The 20,607-nt window shown below is 39.3% G+C and overlaps 1 protein-coding gene across 1 annotated transcript in view; it reads right to left on the bottom strand.

Annotated features, from left to right (window-relative positions):
* The window catches only part of RERG (RAS like estrogen regulated growth inhibitor), a 155,243-nt gene extending 136,875 nt beyond the window's left edge, over positions 1–18,368 (bottom strand). The window contains exons 1-2 of the mRNA XM_049882557.1: positions 17,726–18,368; positions 12,654–12,837 (exon numbers count right to left, since the gene is read on the bottom strand). Coding sequence (XP_049738514.1) covers positions 12,654–12,714 — 61 coding nt within the window. The 5' untranslated portion in view covers positions 12,715–12,837; positions 17,726–18,368. The remainder of the gene's footprint in view (positions 1–12,653; positions 12,838–17,725) is intronic.
* Between the last annotated feature and the right edge of the window lie 2,239 nt (positions 18,369–20,607).

Consider the following 20,607-nt stretch of genomic DNA (forward strand, 5'->3'; position numbering starts at 1 on the left):
AAGGGATGGAGAAAACTTAACCATGCTAATGCTAATCAAAAGAAAGCTAGAGTAGCTATATTAATTCCAGACAAAGCGAATTTCAGAGAAAGGAAAAATATCAGAGATAAAGGGGTCAATTCTTCAAGAAAATATAACAATCCTTAATGTGAATATCCCTAGAAAACGACATCACGATGGGTAAAGTAGAGGGTCAGCAAAATGAGGGAAGGCCCGGTAAGAAAGATTGACACAATAGCTACAACAATGAGCTCGAACATATGAAAGATGACGAAGATAGCGCAGGACTGGGCAACATTTCATTCTATTATACGGAGTCACCACGAGTCGGAGCTGACTTGACAGCAACTAACAACAGCAACGGCCATGTGTATGTGCCTAACACCAGAGTATCAATATACATAAGACAAAAAATTAGAGAACTGCAAGAAGAAATAGATTGATCTACTACTATAGTTGGAGGCTTCAATGCCCACCTACCAATAAAGAAAATCAGTGGATATAGTTGAACTAAACAGCACCATCGAGCAACTGGATCTAACTTACATTTATAGACTACTTCATCTAGCAACAACAGAATACAAGCTCTTCTCAAGTTCAATGAAACATTCACCAAGATAGACCACATTGTGGGCCATAAAACACACCTTAACAAATTTTAGAGAATAGAAATCTTTCAAAGTATGCTCTCAAACCATAATAGAATTCAACTAGAAATTAATAACAGCAAGATAGCTAGAAAATTTCAAAATATTTGGAGATAAAGCAACACCTTCTAAGTAACACTTGAGTCAAATAATAAATCTCAAGAGAAATTTTAAAAATATTTTAACTAAATGAAAATACAACTTATCAAAATTTGTGGAATGTAGTGAAAGCAGTGCTTAGAGGAAAATTTATGGCATTGCACGCATATGTTAGAAAAAATAAAGATCTAAAATAAATAATCAAAGCTTCTACCTCAGGAAAATGGAAAAGAAGAAGAAATTAAATACAAAGCAAGCAGAAGAAAAGAAAAAAAGTTAGAGCAGAAATCAATGTAATTGAAAACAGGAAAACAATAGTGAAAATTAACGAAACCACAAACTGGTTCTTTGAAAAGATCAATAAAAGTCATATACCTCTAGCTAGCCTAACCAATGAAAACGGACAGAAGATACAAATTACTAGTATCAGAAATAAAAGAGGGGTCCAAACCAAAAAAAAAAACCCCACTGCTGTAGAGTCGACTCATAGCGATCCTATAGGACAGGGTAGAACTGCCCCAGAGAGTTTCTAGGGAGCAGCTGGTGGATTCAAACTGCCAACCTCTTGGTTTGCAGCTGTAGCACTTAACCACTACACCGCCAGGGTTTCCAAAGAGGGGTCATTACTACTAATGTCTTGTAAGTATTAAAGAGATAATAAAGGAACCTCATAAACAACTATGTGCTCACAAATTTAGTAACTTAAATGAAAGAGACCAGTTCCTTAAAAGACACAATCTATCAATACTAACACAAGGAGAAATAGATCATCTGAAACGATCTACATCTATTAAGGAAAGTGAATCAATAATTACTATCCTTCCAAAACAGAAAGCACCAGGTCCAGATGGTTTCATTGGTCAATTCTACCAAGCATTTAAGGAAGAAAAGATACCAATTCCCTACAATGTCTTCCAGGAAAAAGAAGCACAGGAAACACTTTTTAATTTATTCTATTAGGACAGCATTATCCTTGTACTAAAACCAGACAAACATTAAAAGAAAGGAAAACTATAGACCAATATCTCTCATGAACATAGATGTAAAAATTCTCAACAAAATACTTGCAAATTAAATCCAACAATATACAAAAAGAATTATACACTACAACTAAGTGAGGTATTCAGGTATTCAAGGGTGGTTCAACATTTGAAAATTGATTAATGTAATTCATCACAGCATCAGGCTAAATAAGAAAAATCACGTAATCATATTAATTGATACAGGAAAAGCACAGACAAAATCCAACACCCATTCATGATAAAAATTCTCAGCAAACCAGGGATAAACGGGACCTTCCTTTTTTTTTTTTTTTCCTCAACAGTGGCATCACTAGAGGGGTGCAGAGGCTGCAGAATGCACCAGGTGGCACTGTCGGGGGGGGGGGGGGTGGCGACACCAAAATAACTGTCTGTAAAATTTTGGGGCAGTATTTCAGCGAAATTTATTATTTTTTTATAAAACTATCTCTGTAGTTAATGATAACAACAAAAAAAATGTTTTGTAAGTCCCGTTTACATGTATCAATATACCCACAAGGCTAAAGCTCTGTTCTAATTTACTTTTTGAACCTTCTAATGCACTAGGGTCAGAGATGTCATTGTTACCCAATTACAAAGACACTTCGAATCATCTGGTTTCGTCTGCACATGCTACAAGCACGCACTGTTGCTTTTGTTGTTGCCAGTGTTTTTATAGTTGCTGATTGTCAGATTTTCTGGTGTTTTAGCTATAATACTGCAGTGATTAGCATGAGGGGGGTGACGCCATGAGTTACCACACTGGGTGACACCAACCCTAGTGATGGCACTGTTCCCCAACTTGATAAAGAGCACCTACCCCTAATATATCATGCTTGGAAACTGTATGGGGCAGTTCTACTCTGTCCTATAGGATTGCTATGAGTCGGAATCGACTTGATGGCAACCGTTTTTTTTTTTTTTTTTTTTAACATCATATTTGGAGCCCTGGTGGCGCAGTGGTTAAGAGAACGCTGCTAACCAAAAGGTCAGCTGTTGGAATCCATCAGCCGCTCCTTGAAAATCCTATGGGACAGTTCTACTCTGTCCTATAGGGTCGCTGAGCTGGAATTGACTTGACGGCAACAGGTTTGGTTTTTTTGGAACATCATACTTAGTTGCAAGAAAAATACTATTTGAGAAAATTTTCTATGAAAAAAGTTAAAATGTTTTTAAAACTTTCATTTTTAATAGGGATAAGATTTGAGTTTCAAAAATTCTATAAGATGCAATAGTTCCTTCTCCAATGAGGCAGATTAAGTTGTCATTTTCCTAAACTCTCCTCCCCTGCTTGATCCCTTTACATACTTACCCTAAAAAATCAACTCAGTATCTGCTCATTTCACATATCTTAAACAGCAAATTCCTAAAGCATAGAAACTACACCTTCTGGATAGTCTGTAATGTTCCTCCCCTGCCATGTCCTCAGCAAGGGTACACTACCAGCCAACTGCTGAACTGAGTGTACTCATATGGCCTCTGGGATGAACAGCCAAAGAAATCACCATACTGCTTTTCCAAGCACGAATGTTAAGGAATGTGGGAGAAGAACTGGGTGGCTTTCAATAAGACCAACTTAATATTAAGATCACATTTGTATCACACTTCCAATTTTTCAAAGTACCTTCGAAGCCATAATTTTACTTTATTTTACCCAAATCATTGTTTTTTAAAAAAGAGCAAATTAATGTTTCATTTAACAGATGAATAAAAAGAGACATAGATAGAATGACGTTGGTTTTAAACCACAATCTTTTCAATCAGTTGTGTGCTTTTCTCATTAAATCATACTGCCAGGACATCGTGCAATGTATTCCTTTTCCATAACAATGCAAAAACTCATTCTTTAACAGAAGATGATTAATTAGCTTCCTTATACTTGATCCAAGGGTGCAAGAAATGGAATCCTGCATTACGAGGGAGCTTCTTCGTATACGTAGACTCTTTCCTATACTGACTGACCACACAGCCTGTATGCCCAAGGGGCTTTGCTGTGACTTGGTTATTCATTAATTACTGAAAGTTCTTATAAAAAAATTCATCAGGTTTCACAAAGTTCATATTATGAAATTCTATGATCATCTCATTTCCTGCTATAAGATGTTTATGTTTGAGAAGGATATAGAAAAGAACTGGGTAATACAAAATGAAAACATTTAGTAGTAAAGTTGCAAAAGCCTTGCATCTAGACTTGGCTGTGGCACCAACAAGCTGGGTGATTTTAGGTAGTATATATATGTGCATATATCTATATCTCTCTCTCTATACATATATATCCCTGGTGGTGCAATGGTTAAGCACTCACCTACTAAGTGAAAATTTGGTGATTGGAACCCACCCAGTGGCTTGGTGGGAGAAAGACCTGGTGATCTGCTCCCATAAAGATTGCTCTTGTTGTTAGATGCGTCAAGTCAGTTCCAACTCATAGCGACTCAGAAAGATTACTGCTAATAAAAGTCTGTGGGGCAGTTCTACTCTGTCACACAGGGTTGCTATGAGTCAGAATTGACTCAACCATACCTAACAACAACAACTATACATATACATATATGTATAGTTGTGTTTTTTTTTTTTTTATAGTTGAGAGCTTGGCTGCTAACCAAAAGTTCAGCAGATATATATATGTATGTATGTATATATCTGCTGAACTTTTGGTTAGCAGCCAAGCTCTCAACCACTGCACCACCAGGGCTCCATTATATATATTATATATGTTTGTTTATTCTGTGTTGAAATTACCTATTTCAGACAGATTTGCCCTTACAAATATAACTACTCTTATTTTTAAGGTGGAGGAAATTATTACCGTTTTTCCGAAACCACATCAATTTTCAAAGACAGCTAAAGCAACAGAGATGTGTCTGCACTGGAATTTTGGCTTCAAGGCCAGTACCACCTTGAAAATTTGGCTGGTTTCCCCAAACCCATAAGCTGGAGAAATACCAGGAATAAAAACGGGAATTACAAGGATGATTTAAAATTTTCGTCACTCCCTTCCATCAAAGGTAGCCCTTGTTGGCTGCCAGGAAAACAAGCCAAAATCAAAATGGAATTGATGGATAGCTAATATTTACCCACAGAAACAATATATCAATGGATAAATTAGTCATCAGCTACAAATAAAGGACAATTGACTTTTAATAATATATTCCAATAGGAAGAAGCAATGACAGAGCTATATCCTTTTGGCTTTGAAAAACATTTTTTGTTTTGCTTCCAGTATTTGTTTCCTCCCTTTCTTAGTTATCTAGTGCTGCTATAACAGAAATACCACAAGTGTGATGGCTTCAACAAAGATACATTTATTTTCTCACAGTCTAGTAGGCTAGAAGTCCAAATTCAGGGTGTCGGCTCCAGGGGAAGACTTTCTCTTTCTGTTGGCTCTGGAGGAAGGTCCTTGTCCTCAGTCTTCTACTGGACTAGGAGCTTCTCCACACAGGAACCCTGGGCCCAAAGGACATGTTGTGCTCCCAGTGCTGCTTTCTTGGTGGTATGAGGTCCCCCTGTCTCTCTGCTTGCTTCTCTCTTTTATATCTCAAAAGATATTGGCTCAAAACACAATCCAATCTTGTAGATTGAGTTCTGCCTCATTAACGTCATAAAGGCAGGATTTACAACACATAGGAAAATCACATCAGATGACAAAATGGTGGACAATCACACAATACTGGGAGTCATGGCCTAGCTAAATTGATACATATACTTTTGGGAGACACAATTCAACCCATGACACTCCCTAACCATATTTTTCTAAAGGGAAAAGCCTTAAATAAGAATTGCTTATTGCCATCCTAAAAAATGTTCAACCACCACCAATGAACAATTGATTTTATTATAATTTTCTTTTCTTTTCCTAAGTCCTCTAAAGTACCATTCCTCATCTTGCTTTTCTTCCTGGGCGTACAGGAAAAGTAAGCAATGACTTATGACTTACATTGAGCTCTGGCTTTTATACACAGCCATAAGTAAAAGCCTACAATTTGAAAACATCCTTTTATTCCTCCTGAGGTGGAAGAAACAAATGAAAATCAACTCATCTAGATTATTTGCCTCTTTCTGCATTTCCATTTTTTCAGGTAAAGGAAATTTAAGTGCTTGAAAGCCACAGGTCACCATATTTTATGACAACAGAAAGGTTATTTTTCTAGCCCTCAAACCATCCAAATTAGTCTCAATGTCACCATCCTCCTCTTGGTTCAATCTTTTAAAATCAATTATTCCTCTAACCACACAAGGAACCGATGGACCTTCAATTTCAAGAACCACCTAGGAAAAGTTTCTCCTGTCACATACATACACACACCCCCTCATTTCTAGGAGCTTGGCTAGGTCTGCACCCATCTGAAACACGGTCTGTCCCTCTTCTTATCTAGACAAAACTTTTTCCAGAAAACTTACTATTACTATTATAGACTCTTAGAACAATAATGCCCAAGACCTTAGGGAACTGACTGTGACGTTAAAGACGTAAAAACTGAGGTCCAGGGCTGTTGAGAATGTTCACATACATGCTATGTGCAGAGCCAATGCTGTGATCCTATGGTCTCCAACCTGGTCCTGAAGCCTAGGTGTTATTGAAGCCACCATATAAACTTGCTATGTATCTTTCTGAAGGAGCCCCAGTGGCACAGCAGTTAAAGCACTTGGTTGCTAACCAAAAGGTCTGCGGATCGAACCCACCATCTGCTTCATAGAAGGATGTGGCAGTCTGCTTCCATGAAGATATACAGCCTTGGAAACCCTACAGGGCAGTTCTACTCTGTCCTATAGGGTCACTATGAGTCGGAATTGACTCAATGGCAGTGAGTTTGGTTTTTGGTTTTATATACCTTCCTGAAGAGTCCATTTTAGTCATTGAGTTTTGGTTTGAATCATTTTAATATTCAAACAACTCTAGATATATTATAGATTAATATCAAATTGTATGTATATTTTATTAATTAATAAAACCTGCAAAATAATTACATGATTGTAATGAGATGCTTACAAATGCCAAATCCCCTGATTTATTCTCCTCCTCTGTTAAAAGTAGTTTGAAAACCAAGTTCAAAGAGCATTGTACTACACCACTGAGTCTGAAGAAAGGGGAAGAACTTATAGCTACTAAAGTATAGAAAAAGTTCTAGAAGACAAAAGGTTAGTTCTATAGCATGAGAAAACTAACCTACCAAAGATACTATCGATGTTGCCGTTTTTGCTTAATACATATGCGATCACAGAAACATACCCTAGCCACGAAGTACACATATATATTAAAGAAGTTTTGTGTGCTTATTGGAAAAAGTCATATTTAAAACAAGAATTGTCCCCGTCTGACATGAGAACAAGACTGAAAAAAGCTTTTCAAAACTTTTTTATAATTGACAGGGAGAGAGAAAAAAAAAAAAAAAAAAAGCAGGCAAGAACAAGAAAGAGGAGAAAAATATAAATCACTTCTCTTTGTGCCAAGGGCGGGGGGGAAATCACAAGCTTGTCTGGGTTTGGCACCCAATTTATAGCCTAGCAGTCTGAGTCTATGAACTTAAGCCTTCATGGATGAGTGCATCAATTGGCTTTTGAATTAAAGGATAGCATTACTCAATTAACTTTGAGACTAGTCCTTTCAAGAAATATATTTAGCTATGGCACCAGTATCTCAATTTTAAAATGAGACTGTCAGCTGTGAAGCTAAATTTAAAATTCCAGTACTTTTCTCTATCAGCCCTTCCCACACTTACTACATATTTGAAGAATATGAATCCAGGAAGCATTCATTTATCCTAAATAAATGCAGTGTGCATTCTAGGTTTATTGGCAGGTCTCACTGTTACTGGGAGCCTGTCAAACCTTAGGCTGATGCACACAAAGAAGGAAATCTATGCTCTATATATTGCATTTACCCAGTGAAAGTAAATGTTTACCCTGACGGGGTGGGAATAGATGGAACGGGCTGGGAAAAAGCAGGACCCTGTACTTTGCAGCTCACCCATGTTCATAATGGTTCCTAAGCAAGCAAGCTCACTTGATTACAGAACTGTGAGGTAAAATTAGGCAGAAAGAAGAATCCTTCCAATACACCAGACCGTTTAAATGTAAATACTTCTCTCTCTCCGTCTCTCACACACACACACTACATATCCTTCGCACGTATTTTTTATCAGTGCTCCCTAGTAATTAGCACATTATTAAATTTTGACTGTGCTGACATTTCTATGGTCAACCTGTCAACCAAAACTTGCTGGTTAATGTTAAATTCTACTTTAAACATACAGAGTCTATCTATTGCCTGGATTTAGGAAGCTCACATACCACATACCAGAAAGTACTTCCAAATTGAAGGGTGTTAATTTATTGATAACACTCACATACTTCTGGCTATTTTTCCAAGAATGAATATAAGCCATGACAAGTATTGTTATGATCGTCAGTGGTCAAACCGCAATTGACATTAACCAGACTTTGGATGAGGGGGGGAGAGAGAGAGAGAACTGAGAGTATGCTGTGTAGGGATCTAAGAGTTTTGCCTTATAAGCTTTTAAACTTTACTGAAAACCAAAATACTCACTTGAATATAAACATATCTTTGCAGGTTTTCACTAGATAACTTACAAATTAAAATAAACCAAACCTAAAACCCACTGCCGTACAGTCAATACCAACCTTATAGGACAGAGCAGAACTGCCCCATAGGGTTTCCAAGGCTGCAAATCTTTACAGAAGCAGACTGTCACATCTTTCTCCCATGGAGCAAGTGGTGGGTTCGAACCACCAACTTTTCGGTTAACAGACAAATGCTTTAACCACTGTGCCACCAGGGCTCCATTAAATAAATATACCTCAAAATAGCATAATAATATAAGCCAGTATTTGGATACTTACTTTGGGTCAGGTGCTGTTCTAAGTAACCTGCATGTAATGACACAGTCAATATTAATAACAACTCTTGAGATATCAACCCCCAAAAAAAAAAAACCATTACCACGGAGTTGATTCTGACTTACAGTGACCCTATAGCAACCCTATAGGACAGAGTAGTACTAGCCCATAGGGTTTCTAAGGATTCAAACTGCTGACCTTTTGATTAGTAGCTGAGCTCTTTACCACTGCGCCATCAAGGCCTCAACTCTTGAGGAAGGCACTATGATATCTTTTTGTATCCCATTGTCGTTGAGTCGATTTCGACTTATAGTGACCCCATAAGACAGAGTAGAACTGTCCCATAGAGTTTCCAAGGAGTGCCTGGTGGATTTGAACTGCTGACCTTTTGGTTAGCAGCTATAGCTCTTAACTACTGCACCAGGGTTTCTTCTTTTTGTATAGTTGAGGAAATTGAGACAGTTAAGTAACTTGTCAAGGTTGGCAAGTTCACACAGCTAGTAAAGGGTGGAATTGTAAGTCAAACTTAACAGTTTGGCTTTGGAACTCTTGCTCTTGAATCCTAGCCATACTACTCTCTCTTTTAGTCTATGGACAATATGATTTTATATACCCCAAGTTCCAATTTAGCATGGTGTGTGGGGAAAAGTAGAGGGGATTCTGGGTTTACTATCTGGTCATACCGAGGCCTCTGAGAAAATTCAGTCAGGCCCAAGTCAAATCAGAAACACTCAGTTTTCACCCTTTCAAGATCTCAAACTGCCTCCCTTATGGGTACTTCCTCAACTGGGTGACTGAAGAGAAATTAAATTCTAAACCCTTAAAAGTCCCACAGATCAGATGATGTATGTTTGGGATCATGCGGAGGTATGACCACTCTTGAGGGGTATTTGAATAAGTGAGGAACTGCAGTTACATTCCAATAAAAAACCAAACCAAACCTGCTGCCATTCAGTCAATTTCAACTCATACTGAGCTTACAGAACAGAGTAGAACTGCCCCACAGGGTTTCCAAGGAGTAGCTGGTGGATTTGAACTGCTGACCTTTTGGTTAGCAGCTGTAGCTCTTAACCACTGCACCACCAGCAAGTATAATTTCTTGCAGAGGTCTACTCATAAGACTGATACAGTTTCTCCCATAGATGGGTACAATGGCTATGCAGAGACACTGTATATCCATATTAATAAAGAATTAGATAAGCATGAATGCAATATTGCTACAGTCCATTTTCAACATTCACAGATATGAAGTAGCCTGTGGTTATTTTCTCAGAACCATAGGAAAGGGTCTCAAAATTGTCTCCCATGCATAAGTCAAACCGATACTGTCTTAAAATGTGATGTGTAGTTACAAGGTTTCAGGAAAACAGTCTAATGATGAAATAGGAAAATCCTGTATATAGATGACAGATAAAATGGCAATTGTTTGAAAGCATGTAGTCTATCACTGTAATTCTTAAGTAAGTAAAAATAAACACAAATAGTGAAATGTATCCAAGGCAGATAGAGAAACGTATCCAAAGACAGTTCATGAATCAAGAACCAGAGGATTTTAGAGTTAGAAAGGACTCTAATGAATGAGTTCAACTCCTGCATTTTACAGGAAATAAAACTTAGGTCAGCAGAATTGTTCTTGGTATACAGGTGTTAGCTTCAGCTCTGGGTGTGAGGACTCACCCCTAGTGAGAGGGTGCTGAGTAAGAATAAAAGAAGATAATGTATAGAACCCCAACCCAGCCTCAGGAGCCCTAATTTTTGAGATGGGCAGATGAAGAGCAGCCCATGAAGGTGGCTGGTAAGTGGTGATGGAGAGGTACTAGGAATACCAGGAAGTGTGATGTCATGGGACCCAGGGAAGGAAGGAACTAATAAGTGGCTAACTGTGTCAAATGGTAAAAAGATGTCTAAGAAGATAAGAACTGGAAAATGTTCATTAGATTTGTTGGTTGTTGCTTGGTGGTGACGTTAGCAAAAGCAGTTTCAGTAGCATGGTTACAGTGGAAGGCTGTCATGTTTTAAGCAATGTATGGGAGGTAAGAAAGCTGACAGCCAAAGGCAGGGACCACTTACCATAAGCTTGAGGAAAGTGAAAAACAGAACGGTAGACAAAGAAATGTTTCAGGGAAAACAGTAAAGAATGAGAGTAATAACCGAATAATTGAAACGATTCTGGAGAAGATGAAGGAAACTGTAGTCTAAGTTCAGGCAGACGGATCAACCTTGAACAGAAGGAGGTACACAAGTTGCTCTGAGGTAGTTTTAGATGGGAGGGGGACGGATATTCATACAGCTAAGTGGTTCTCTTAGCGCAATTTTTAGTTTTATGTTCTTTTTTTAATCCATGTGAAGTATATTTTGGTAAATTATGTAAGGTTAAAAAGTCCCTTCCCTTAACAGTCCCTTCCTTTATTGCCTATGGCAAATTTTGTGTGAATGAGTAATAAACCGCCAGCCCCAGGCCTAGATTCTTCACTCATGAAGGCCTTAGACGAGCTATTGCTGGCAGCACAGGCATTCCCACACACTCCCTTCCCTTCACCCTCCACTCACTGGAACAGTTTCCTCATTCTCCAGATCCTTCCACCAGTTACAGAAATTAGATTCTCACGCCATCAGGAAACACTGAGGAGATTAATGGGGAGGAGTTTAACTATCTTCAATCTTGCAAAGGCTGGCAGTTGGTTAGCCTTGCCAACTATCTATTTTCTTTGCTTGATTTCTGCCAGAGGCAAGAGCAAGCAGCAAGTAGAAGAAAAGGGTGACAGCAGAAAAGAGCACTCTTGAAAAAATAAAAAAGAGAGGAAAAAGACTTATGGGAGATTACTGCTGAAATCAAACCAGAAAGCCTGGTTAGGCAAGAGAGGTTGGTCACAGAACTAAAAGACACTTACATGTATTTGTTTGGAGCCCTGGTGACACAGTGGTTAAGAGATCGGCTGCTGACCAAAAGGTCAGCGGTTTGAATTTGCCAGCCGCTCCTTAGAAGCCCTGTGGGGCAGTTCTACTCTGTCCTATAGGGTCACTATGAGTTGGAATTGACTCAATGGCAACAGGTTGTTTTCCTTTTTAATGTATTTGTTTAGGATTATGTAGATTACCTGTTGTATCGGATTATCCATTTTATTTCCGAATGGGGCTTCCTTCTATACAAACCCACCTAGTACATATCTGTTTGAGTTCTTTCCTGAGAACTAAAAGCTCTGTGTGCAAAATCAATTATTGTTTTTTCCTCCAGTGAGAGACTAAGGCAACATTATCTGAAAAGTCGTCTTGCCCTGACTTTTTCGCAACATCTACTTTAGCAATCTTTAACCATTAACACCCAAGGTATATTTTCCAAATTGGATTAGGTACATGTTCAATTCTACCATTTCACCTTTAATCTTAAAGGTCTACAAATCTTTTAGGTGGGAGGAAAAAAGCCTCTGAATTATCAGTGTTAGCCAGAATGTGATCACTTAAATTCATGCCAGAGGCACTGGCAATAGCTGTCCTGCTTGAAGTCACGCACTCATAAGTTTTCACCAGCATTTCCTAAATTTAGAAGTGTCAGACAATAATGCAACCTGTGTCTGGTGAAGATGTATTCATTCAACGAGCATTTATTAACTAACCACCCAACATATTCTTGATGTTGGGCTGGTTGCTAAGAACATCAAGATGAATGAGATATAAAACCTGTCCTTTAGGATATCATACAGTAGAAGGAAAAGAGAAAATACGTTTTTGTTTTAATTTTCACAATCTGGTTTCTTTGGAGGTTTGTTTAATATTGGCCTCAGAATACCAAGGCCTATGATATAGGCATTGCATGGTGTGTTCTCAACAAAGTTACTTTATCATGAACAAGAAAAAGGGTACAGAAAAGTTGGTTATTTGAAATAAAATTTCTGGACAAAATAAAGTGACTTCAACTAAAAGAGCATTACATGAGAATATGAGAAATGCCAACCACCCCTTCCCCACCCAATCCAAGGAGTCAATAACGAAGAAACACACAACAACAGCAACAATAACGACAACAAAAGCTTACCTGACTTGCCCACTCCTGCTCTCCCAAATATTGCCAGTTTGACCTCTGCACTTTTAGCCATGATGTGTGTTGGTAGACAATTCACTGTTGTTAAAACTAAAGAGCTGAGAAAATCTTTTTGGTTCCAGCCTTTGGCTTCACCATATCATTGCAAATCTTTGCAATTGTAGAAGAGTCTACAATCCTTAAACAAAAGAGATTTGGGAATTCATAAATGACTGGAGAAAGGAATTAATATTAGTTAAATATCCACTATATACCAGCCGACATCCAGTTTATCAACATTTTCTAGTTTGGTCTCCACCATTATCCTGTGAGAGGTGTATAGTATTTTATTGTAAACTATTCAACAAATGGTAGAGCCAGGCCTTGGACTTAGGTCTGTTTGGTTCTAAAATGTGTTTTTCACTACACACAATAACATTTTATAAAATACTTCCTCAAGGAACTTGTTTATGAAGGATCGTTTCTTGGCAATAATTGATAACAAATGCTTCAAGTATGTGGACACATGTATTTACCATATGCCTGTAAACATTCAATGTACAAACACCCATGACGGGATACTCATTTTGGTGCCTCTTTTTTTGGGGGGGGGTACATAATTTACATTCACATTAGCCAGCCCCAGAGGAACACAATTGATTTTGCATCTCAAGGTTAAATTTCACCTCAATTCACATTGCACCACATGATCAGCCAAAAAAAAAAAAAAGACAGATACACGTGTTCCAGGTATTGATACACAAAAGCCAGATTATATTTTTATATCTTGCTGGGCACAATGCCCAAAATACACAAAATTGCTCAAAAGATACACAAGTGTTACCCAAAAGATAAATGCCATACCCTGAGAGTTCTGATTCATTTTCTATGGACTCACCTCAATTAGTATATAGCACTTGGGACATGGCATTGTAACAATGTAATCAGTACCAAAGGAGCCCTGGTGGCACAGTGGTTAAGCACTTGGTTGCTAACCAAAAGGTTGGTGGTTCAAATCCACCAGCCACTCTACAGGAGAAATATGTGGCAGTCTGCTTCCATAAAGATCACCAAAACCAAAAACCAAACCCAGTGCCGTCGAGTCAATTCCAACTCATAGCAACTATTTAGGACAGAGTAGAACTGCCCTATAGAGTTTCCAAGGAGCACCTGGCGGATTTGAACTGCCGACCCTTTGGTTCGCAGCTGTAGCACTTAACCACTACACCACCAGGGCTTCTGTAAAGATCACAGCCTTGGAAAACATAGAGGGCAGTTTTACTCTGTCCTACAGGGTTGCTATGAGTCAGAATCGACTCGACAGCAACTAGTTTGGTTTTGATAATCAATACCAGTCGCTATTGAGTCAGTTCTGACTCATGGTGACCCCATACATGTCAGAGTAGAATTGTGCTCTGTAGGGTTTTCGGAAGTGTATTGCCAGATCTTTCTTCTGAGGTGCCTCTGGATGGATTGAACCTCCAACTTTTCAGTTAGCAGCTGAGCTCTTAACTCTTTGTACCACTCAGGGACTTCTTATAACATTGTAAGCACACTTTCCATAGATGTATACCTTAGGAATGACACCTAGGGTCTTAGTAACATGGAAATGCAAAGTTGGAAAGAATCTTGGGGTCATCTAAAGAATCCTCTAGCCATTGCAGGATCCTTCTCTATGACCAGCAGGTTATCCTGTGACTGACCTACCACTCGCCTGTGTGAGGTCAGTTACCTCTGAAGGCTGTCTCCTTTCAAGCCAGGCACCTCCAATTAGAACTATCTGTCTTATACTGAGCTCTAATCTGTTTCCCTGTCACTTCTGCTCATTTGTCCTGGTTTTGTTCTATGAAATAACTCAAAAAAAGTCAAGCTTTTTTTTTTTTTTACTCAGAACTCTTCAAGTAGCCTAGCAGGTACTAGGGCCCTTTGCCTCACCCTAGGATTCTATATTCTAGGAAAACAAGACCCAGCAACTTCACTTGTCCTTCAAGCGTTATCTGTTCGGATTTCTGGTTTTTTTTTTTTTTTTTACCTTTGTCATTGCTCTTCACCATATGCAGTGCTCTCCTCTGGCATGTGCCATTTTAGCCTCTCTGAAAGAGTGGCATCCAGAACCATAAACACAACTCAAAATGTGACTTGATAGACTGACACAGTAAAAGCTCACTGAGATTTTTAACACCCTTTATGTGGACATTGTAAGGTCCCTGGGTGGCACAAACAGTTTGAACTTGGCTGTTAGCCAAAAGGTTGGTGGTTCGAACCCACCCAGTAGCACCATGAAAGAAAGACCTGGCAGTCTGCTTCTGTAAAGATCACAAGCTTATGGAGCTCAGTTCTAGCTTGTAACACATAGAGTTGCCATGAATGAGAATTAATGTAATAGCAACAGGTTTAGTTTGTTTTTTGGTTATCTGGATTCTGTAGTTGAATTGCAGCATACCCCTCAAATTAAGGCTCGTATCTTTTACATGAATTGAAGAATCCTCTATTATGAACTTCTACAATCAATGCTTTAGACTTAAATACAAGGTTTTACTTTTATCCTTGTTAAACTTAACTGCTCCAGGACCCCTGGTAGTACAGTGGTTAAAGTGCTCAGCTGCTAACCAAAGGTTGGTGGGTCCAAACCACCAGCCAGAAAGATGCGACAGTCTACTTCTGTGAAGATTTACAGCCTTGGAAACCCTGTGGGGCAGCTTTATTCTGTCCTATAGGGTCACTATGAGTTGGAATTGATGGCAGCGGGGTTTGGTTTTTTGGTTAAACTTAATTGATGGAAACCCTGGTGGCCTAGTGGTTAAGTGCTACAGCTGTTAACCAAAAGGTCGGCAGTTTGAATCCACCAGGTGCTCCTTGGAAACTCTATGGGGCAGTTCTACTCTGTCCTACAGGGTCGCTATGAGTCAGAATTGACTCGACAGCAACTGTTTGTTTTTTTTTTCTTGGTTTTTAATTGCATCAGTCTTCATCCATTTTTCCCAGTCTGGAAAGATATTTTTTAAACACAAATCTGTAATCTTGATGTGTTAACCGTTCCTTCCAGCTTTTTATCATCTACAAATTTTCAAAAAGTACTTCTCAAGAAAGAGAAAAGAAAAAAAAGTACAAATCCTTTTGGAAAAGTATTTCTACAGAGACATTAGCACATAGTTGTTTTTTTTTCATTATGCATTTAAGCCATCCGTCTGTACCTAACAAATTTTGTATTTACTGCTTTCCAAAGTGCCACAGTTTCCTCTGGAAGATGAGAAGGTCAACATTAACGTTACCTATTGTTTTTTTCACTTCATCCCCAATAATGAAAACCTTCTCAGTAATCAGTAATAGGACAAAACCCAGAAGTTTTAACATCTGCAACTTGTCCAGCCCCATACTTTTGGCTAAAGATAAAAGAATTCCCTAATTTGTCATTTTTATATGCATTCATTAAGAAAAGGTCTCTATGTTTAAGGTTCAGTGCTTCATCACAGAAGTATACTCTATCAAGATATATCGATCATATAATTTCTAAATGAGAACAGTTACTGGCAAGCATTTCTTTGAAACACAACATGCAAGTGTCTGGTGCGTGTGTAACAATAATTTGCTATTTCATGCAAAACTGTATATTCCCATGTATATAATATGCAAGTAATCATCTGTCTGATTTTTGCTCTATGAAAGCAGTCATCAAACACGATTTTTAAAAAACATTTAAGTTAAATATTTCAGTAACTTCCGAATAGCCTCAAAGACATCGGAACTTCACATAAGAAAGAGAAATTGAGGGTGTTTGTTGTTCATTTATAACCTAATAAAGTTGCAGCTGGTTATTGTCAACCTTATGTTCAGAAAAATCACTTGAAGGAAGACACAAAACCGACATACATTTTATTTCTCATATGAAAACCTTGAAAAATTACATTTGACAAAGATAATAAAACAAAGAAAAATGTATAAATTATAATAAATGACCTGTTGTCAAGTTTCTAGTGTGCAAAATAATTCATCGTCTGAGACCTTCCATAACATGGATCTAAGAAGTCTCACTTGTTCTAATGCTGTTATGCAGAAAGATTGTGGCTGGGTCTCGAAGCTGCCATTCACTTTTTATGTGGATTGTACTTTATTAGGACAAAAACTTCTGAATTCCTACTCACTCCTAAAGCTAAAGTCACATCTAGATATTAAGGAGATTAAAAATGTAATTTTTTTTTTTGTAAGCATAAAGTAACTAAAGGAAAGCTGAGAAAGAACAGAGGAAATAAAATTAGCCTCGAAATGCTGTTATCATTAATGCATTCATTCATTCCACACTTAGGAGGTATCCTTATGATGTACAATGCACTGGGTGTACAGACAAAAACTGACTACCTTCCAGGAGCTTCCAATCTACTAGACCTATGATATTTAGATCACTAATAACCTTTTTACTATTATTATTATCTAAAGAAATGTTTCATTCATCATAAATCACTCTCAAGACTATACTTATCCAGGTTCATGCTTCCTACTTCCTCTTGCGGGGGGAGGGAAGGCATACAACTGCCTAAGGTATTAGCTTTTCTAACTTCTGGGTTTATGGTCTCATCCAAATAATGTGCAGCTGTTTAGGGAAGCAAGGAACTTCGACTGGTCATGAAATAAGGTTGTCTTTGGGCTACCCCTTCTCTAGCTCGGAAATCAAGTTTTCCTGCTCACATTGCCAGGAATGCCCCCCCACCATTTTAGCACAAGGCAGCGTCATAGGGCGACTGATGATGAGGTTAATTGTACAAGCCCCCTGGCTATAGCGCTGTTCTGAAAGCAACAGGTATGCTGGGATGATAAACAAACAAACAAACAAGCCCACTGTGGGCTGCAGGCCACTTGTTCTCAGTCTAGGAAGCAAACGAAGTCTAAGTTAAAAGGGCATTTTCAGCTCAGAGAGCTCTGTCAAGCCCTGGGCGCTGGCGCTCACATCTCCCTTTCAGAGAACCCCAAAGCTGCCCTGGGAGCACCCAGTGACCAGGAGTACTAACCCAAAGGCCGAGCGCTCAGGAGCTCGGAAACGGTTGCAGGGGGCCTTCCTGAAAACGCCACCTGGGCACGTGTGTGACACTCACCTGTTCACACTCTGCAGGCCAGGGAGAGTCGCGGTCCCTGGCAAGTTCGGATCCAAGCTCGCGAATCCCTCCCACGCTGCGCAGCCCAATCTGCAGGTTCTGTTCCGAGTTGCTGAGCTGCGAACACGGGTGGAAGCGGCAACAGTAGCAGCAGCAAGGGCTGGTGGAGAAGCAGTGGGTCTCCTCAGTCACTCCGACTAGCGGCCGAGGGACTGCGGCAGGACAGGAACGGAGCCCGGCCAAGGCCGCCGCGCTCCGCCGCCGAGATGCTGCAGTGCGGCGTTCTGGCGCCCCCTACTGGGGCCTGGGGCCCGCTCCTCCGGCCGTACGGCTTCCCTGGGCTGAGAACGTGCAATCACCGGCCTTTTACGTGCCGCACGGAAGACAAGCTTTCCTTTTCCATTCTTCAGTGTTCTGGCCTCCAGGTTCTCCCAGAAGGACGGCTTTCCTTGGTTAAAACCTTGCGTGCGAATGCATTACTATGTCGTGTTTTCTGTTCCTGACTTTAAATGATCCTCACAATATCCCTGGGTGGTACGTTTCATTATCCCCGTGATTTCCAAGACGAAACTTAAAGAGAAGATAAAGAACTGGTCCAAGACTAGTATATAGTATATAGTGAAATAAAATCCAGGCCGGAATGGAAGCTGAGAGATTGCTAGAAAAGACATAAATACTGAATTCAGAAATGCGCAACTGTGTATTTGAGAAAGTTCCAAAGTTCCCCTTACAAGATCAGCATTTACAAGATTTGAATATGAGTCACAGTCCATCACAACCAAAAGCTAACAAAGATGATTAACATCTGTGTTGTACTAGGCCTGCTTTCACATCTCTCATCTCGTTTGTTTGCACCTCCCTCCTGGGTGTATTATTATTACTAGCATTTCACAGGTGAGGAGGATGAGTTTCAGAAAGTTTAAATGATTTCCCAAAGATTATGAAACTCCAAAAGAACCCCACATGCCTATGTTATTATTATTATTTTTTTTTTAAATCCAGGTGTTCTTACTGAGACACCTGGTGGCCTCCAGTAAACCACTGCAACATAGAGCAGACAGGGACTTGGGGATGAGTGAGCAATTGGTGGAAAGGATGAACCCACGGGGGCAGTTTCCAGGCTGTGCTGTCTTCAAAAGTCACTATGGGCACAGTTGTGGCTGCGGCTTAATGAATAGTCCCATATATGGCAGAAGTGGAAATGACCTAGCTATGGAGGGGTTGTCCAGCTAATTCTCTGAGAAAGTTCAAAGGCTGTATCTTCTATTACTTTCCTGATCACTAATTTTCCCTTTTCCCTGCTCCAATTTAGATTAGAGGCACCTGTGCTCCATCACCGTGTTTGGGCTGTACTCATTGTTTTTCTCAATCTTCTCCATTAAACTCAAACTTCCTGAAGGCAGGAATGTATTGTAGCTATCTTGTATTCCCTTGGGGCCCTGGTTGCACCGTGGTTAAAAGCTTGGCTCCTAAACAAAAGGTCACTGGTTCGAATCTAGCAGCTGCTCCTTGAAAACCCTGTAGGACAATTCTACCCCGTCCTATGGGGTTGCTATGAGTCAGAATCAACTCGATGGTAATGGGTTTTTTTGTTTTTTGGGTTTTTTATTTTTGGTTATCATGTAGTCCCAAGGTCCCTGAGTGGTGCAAACAGTTTGTGCTTGAATACTAATAGGAAGGTAGGCAGTTCAAAGCCACCCAGCAATGCTGCAGAAGAAAGGCCTGCTTCCATAAAGATTACAGCCAAGAAAACCCTACAGAACTCAATTCTACTCTGTAACATGCGGGGTCATCATGAGTCAGAAATAGCCCAGTGGCAACAAGTATCTTGTACTCCCAGCATCTACCATAGTGCCTGGCACAGGTGTTGTTGTATTGCTGTTTGGTGCTGTCGAGTTAGTTTCAACTCATAGCAACCCCATGTGACAGAGAACTGCCCCAGAGGGTTTTCTGGGCTGTAATGAGTTAGAATAGACTGGATGGTGCTTAACAATAACAACAATAGAAGCAGATCACCAAGTCTTTCTCCAGCAGAGCCACTGGGTGAGTTCAAACCACCATATTGGGTACTCAAAAAACAGTTGTTAAATGAATAAGGAGAAAGAACAAGTTGTGAGAGGATCCATTAGAAATTTTTATGTACTCAGTATGGGATAGAATGTCCACTAAGAAGATGAACATTTGGGTCTCAAATTTAGGACAGAGGCCTGGGATAGAGGTGGAGATTTCAGAGTCTCAGCATACAGGAAACCTTTGAAGCCTGTGAAATAGAATTGCCTAGGTAAATTATATAGAATTATAATTATTCCAGTTATATGGTATCTTGTGATATTAACATGTTGAGATCTCACATTACCTTTTTTCTCCATTTAATCCTGTGTTCAGGAAAGAATATGATGAAAATATTGAGAATGACCCCAAATGTGTGTGTGTGTGCATGTGTGTGTGTGCATGTGCATGTGCACAAGCAACAGGAGACAAAAAGATAAATTGGATTTCATCAAGATTAAAAAGTTTTGTGTATCAACAAAGTAAAGAGACAACTTACAGAGCAGGAGAAAATATTTAGGAACCGTATATGTGATATAGAATCCTTCAGTACTACACCTGGAAGCTTGAATTTTTCTTCAGTTTTTTTCAGCTTGAGAAATGCCAAGTACATTTTTCCCTTTTGGTTTTCGAACTCCAGGTCTTTGTACATGTCATTATAATACTTTGTCTTCTCAAGCTGCCCTTTGATAACTCCTGTTCAGCTCTTTTACTTCATCATTTCGTCCATTTGCTTTAGCTACTGGACGTTCAAGAGCAAGTTTCAGAATCTCTTCTGATGTCCATTTTGGTCTTTTCTTTCTTTCCTGTCTTTTTAATGGCCTCTTGCTTTC

Source organism: Elephas maximus, chromosome 4, assembly GCF_024166365.1.
Source record: "Elephas maximus indicus isolate mEleMax1 chromosome 4, mEleMax1 primary haplotype, whole genome shotgun sequence".
NCBI lineage: Eukaryota > Metazoa > Chordata > Mammalia > Proboscidea > Elephantidae > Elephas > Elephas maximus.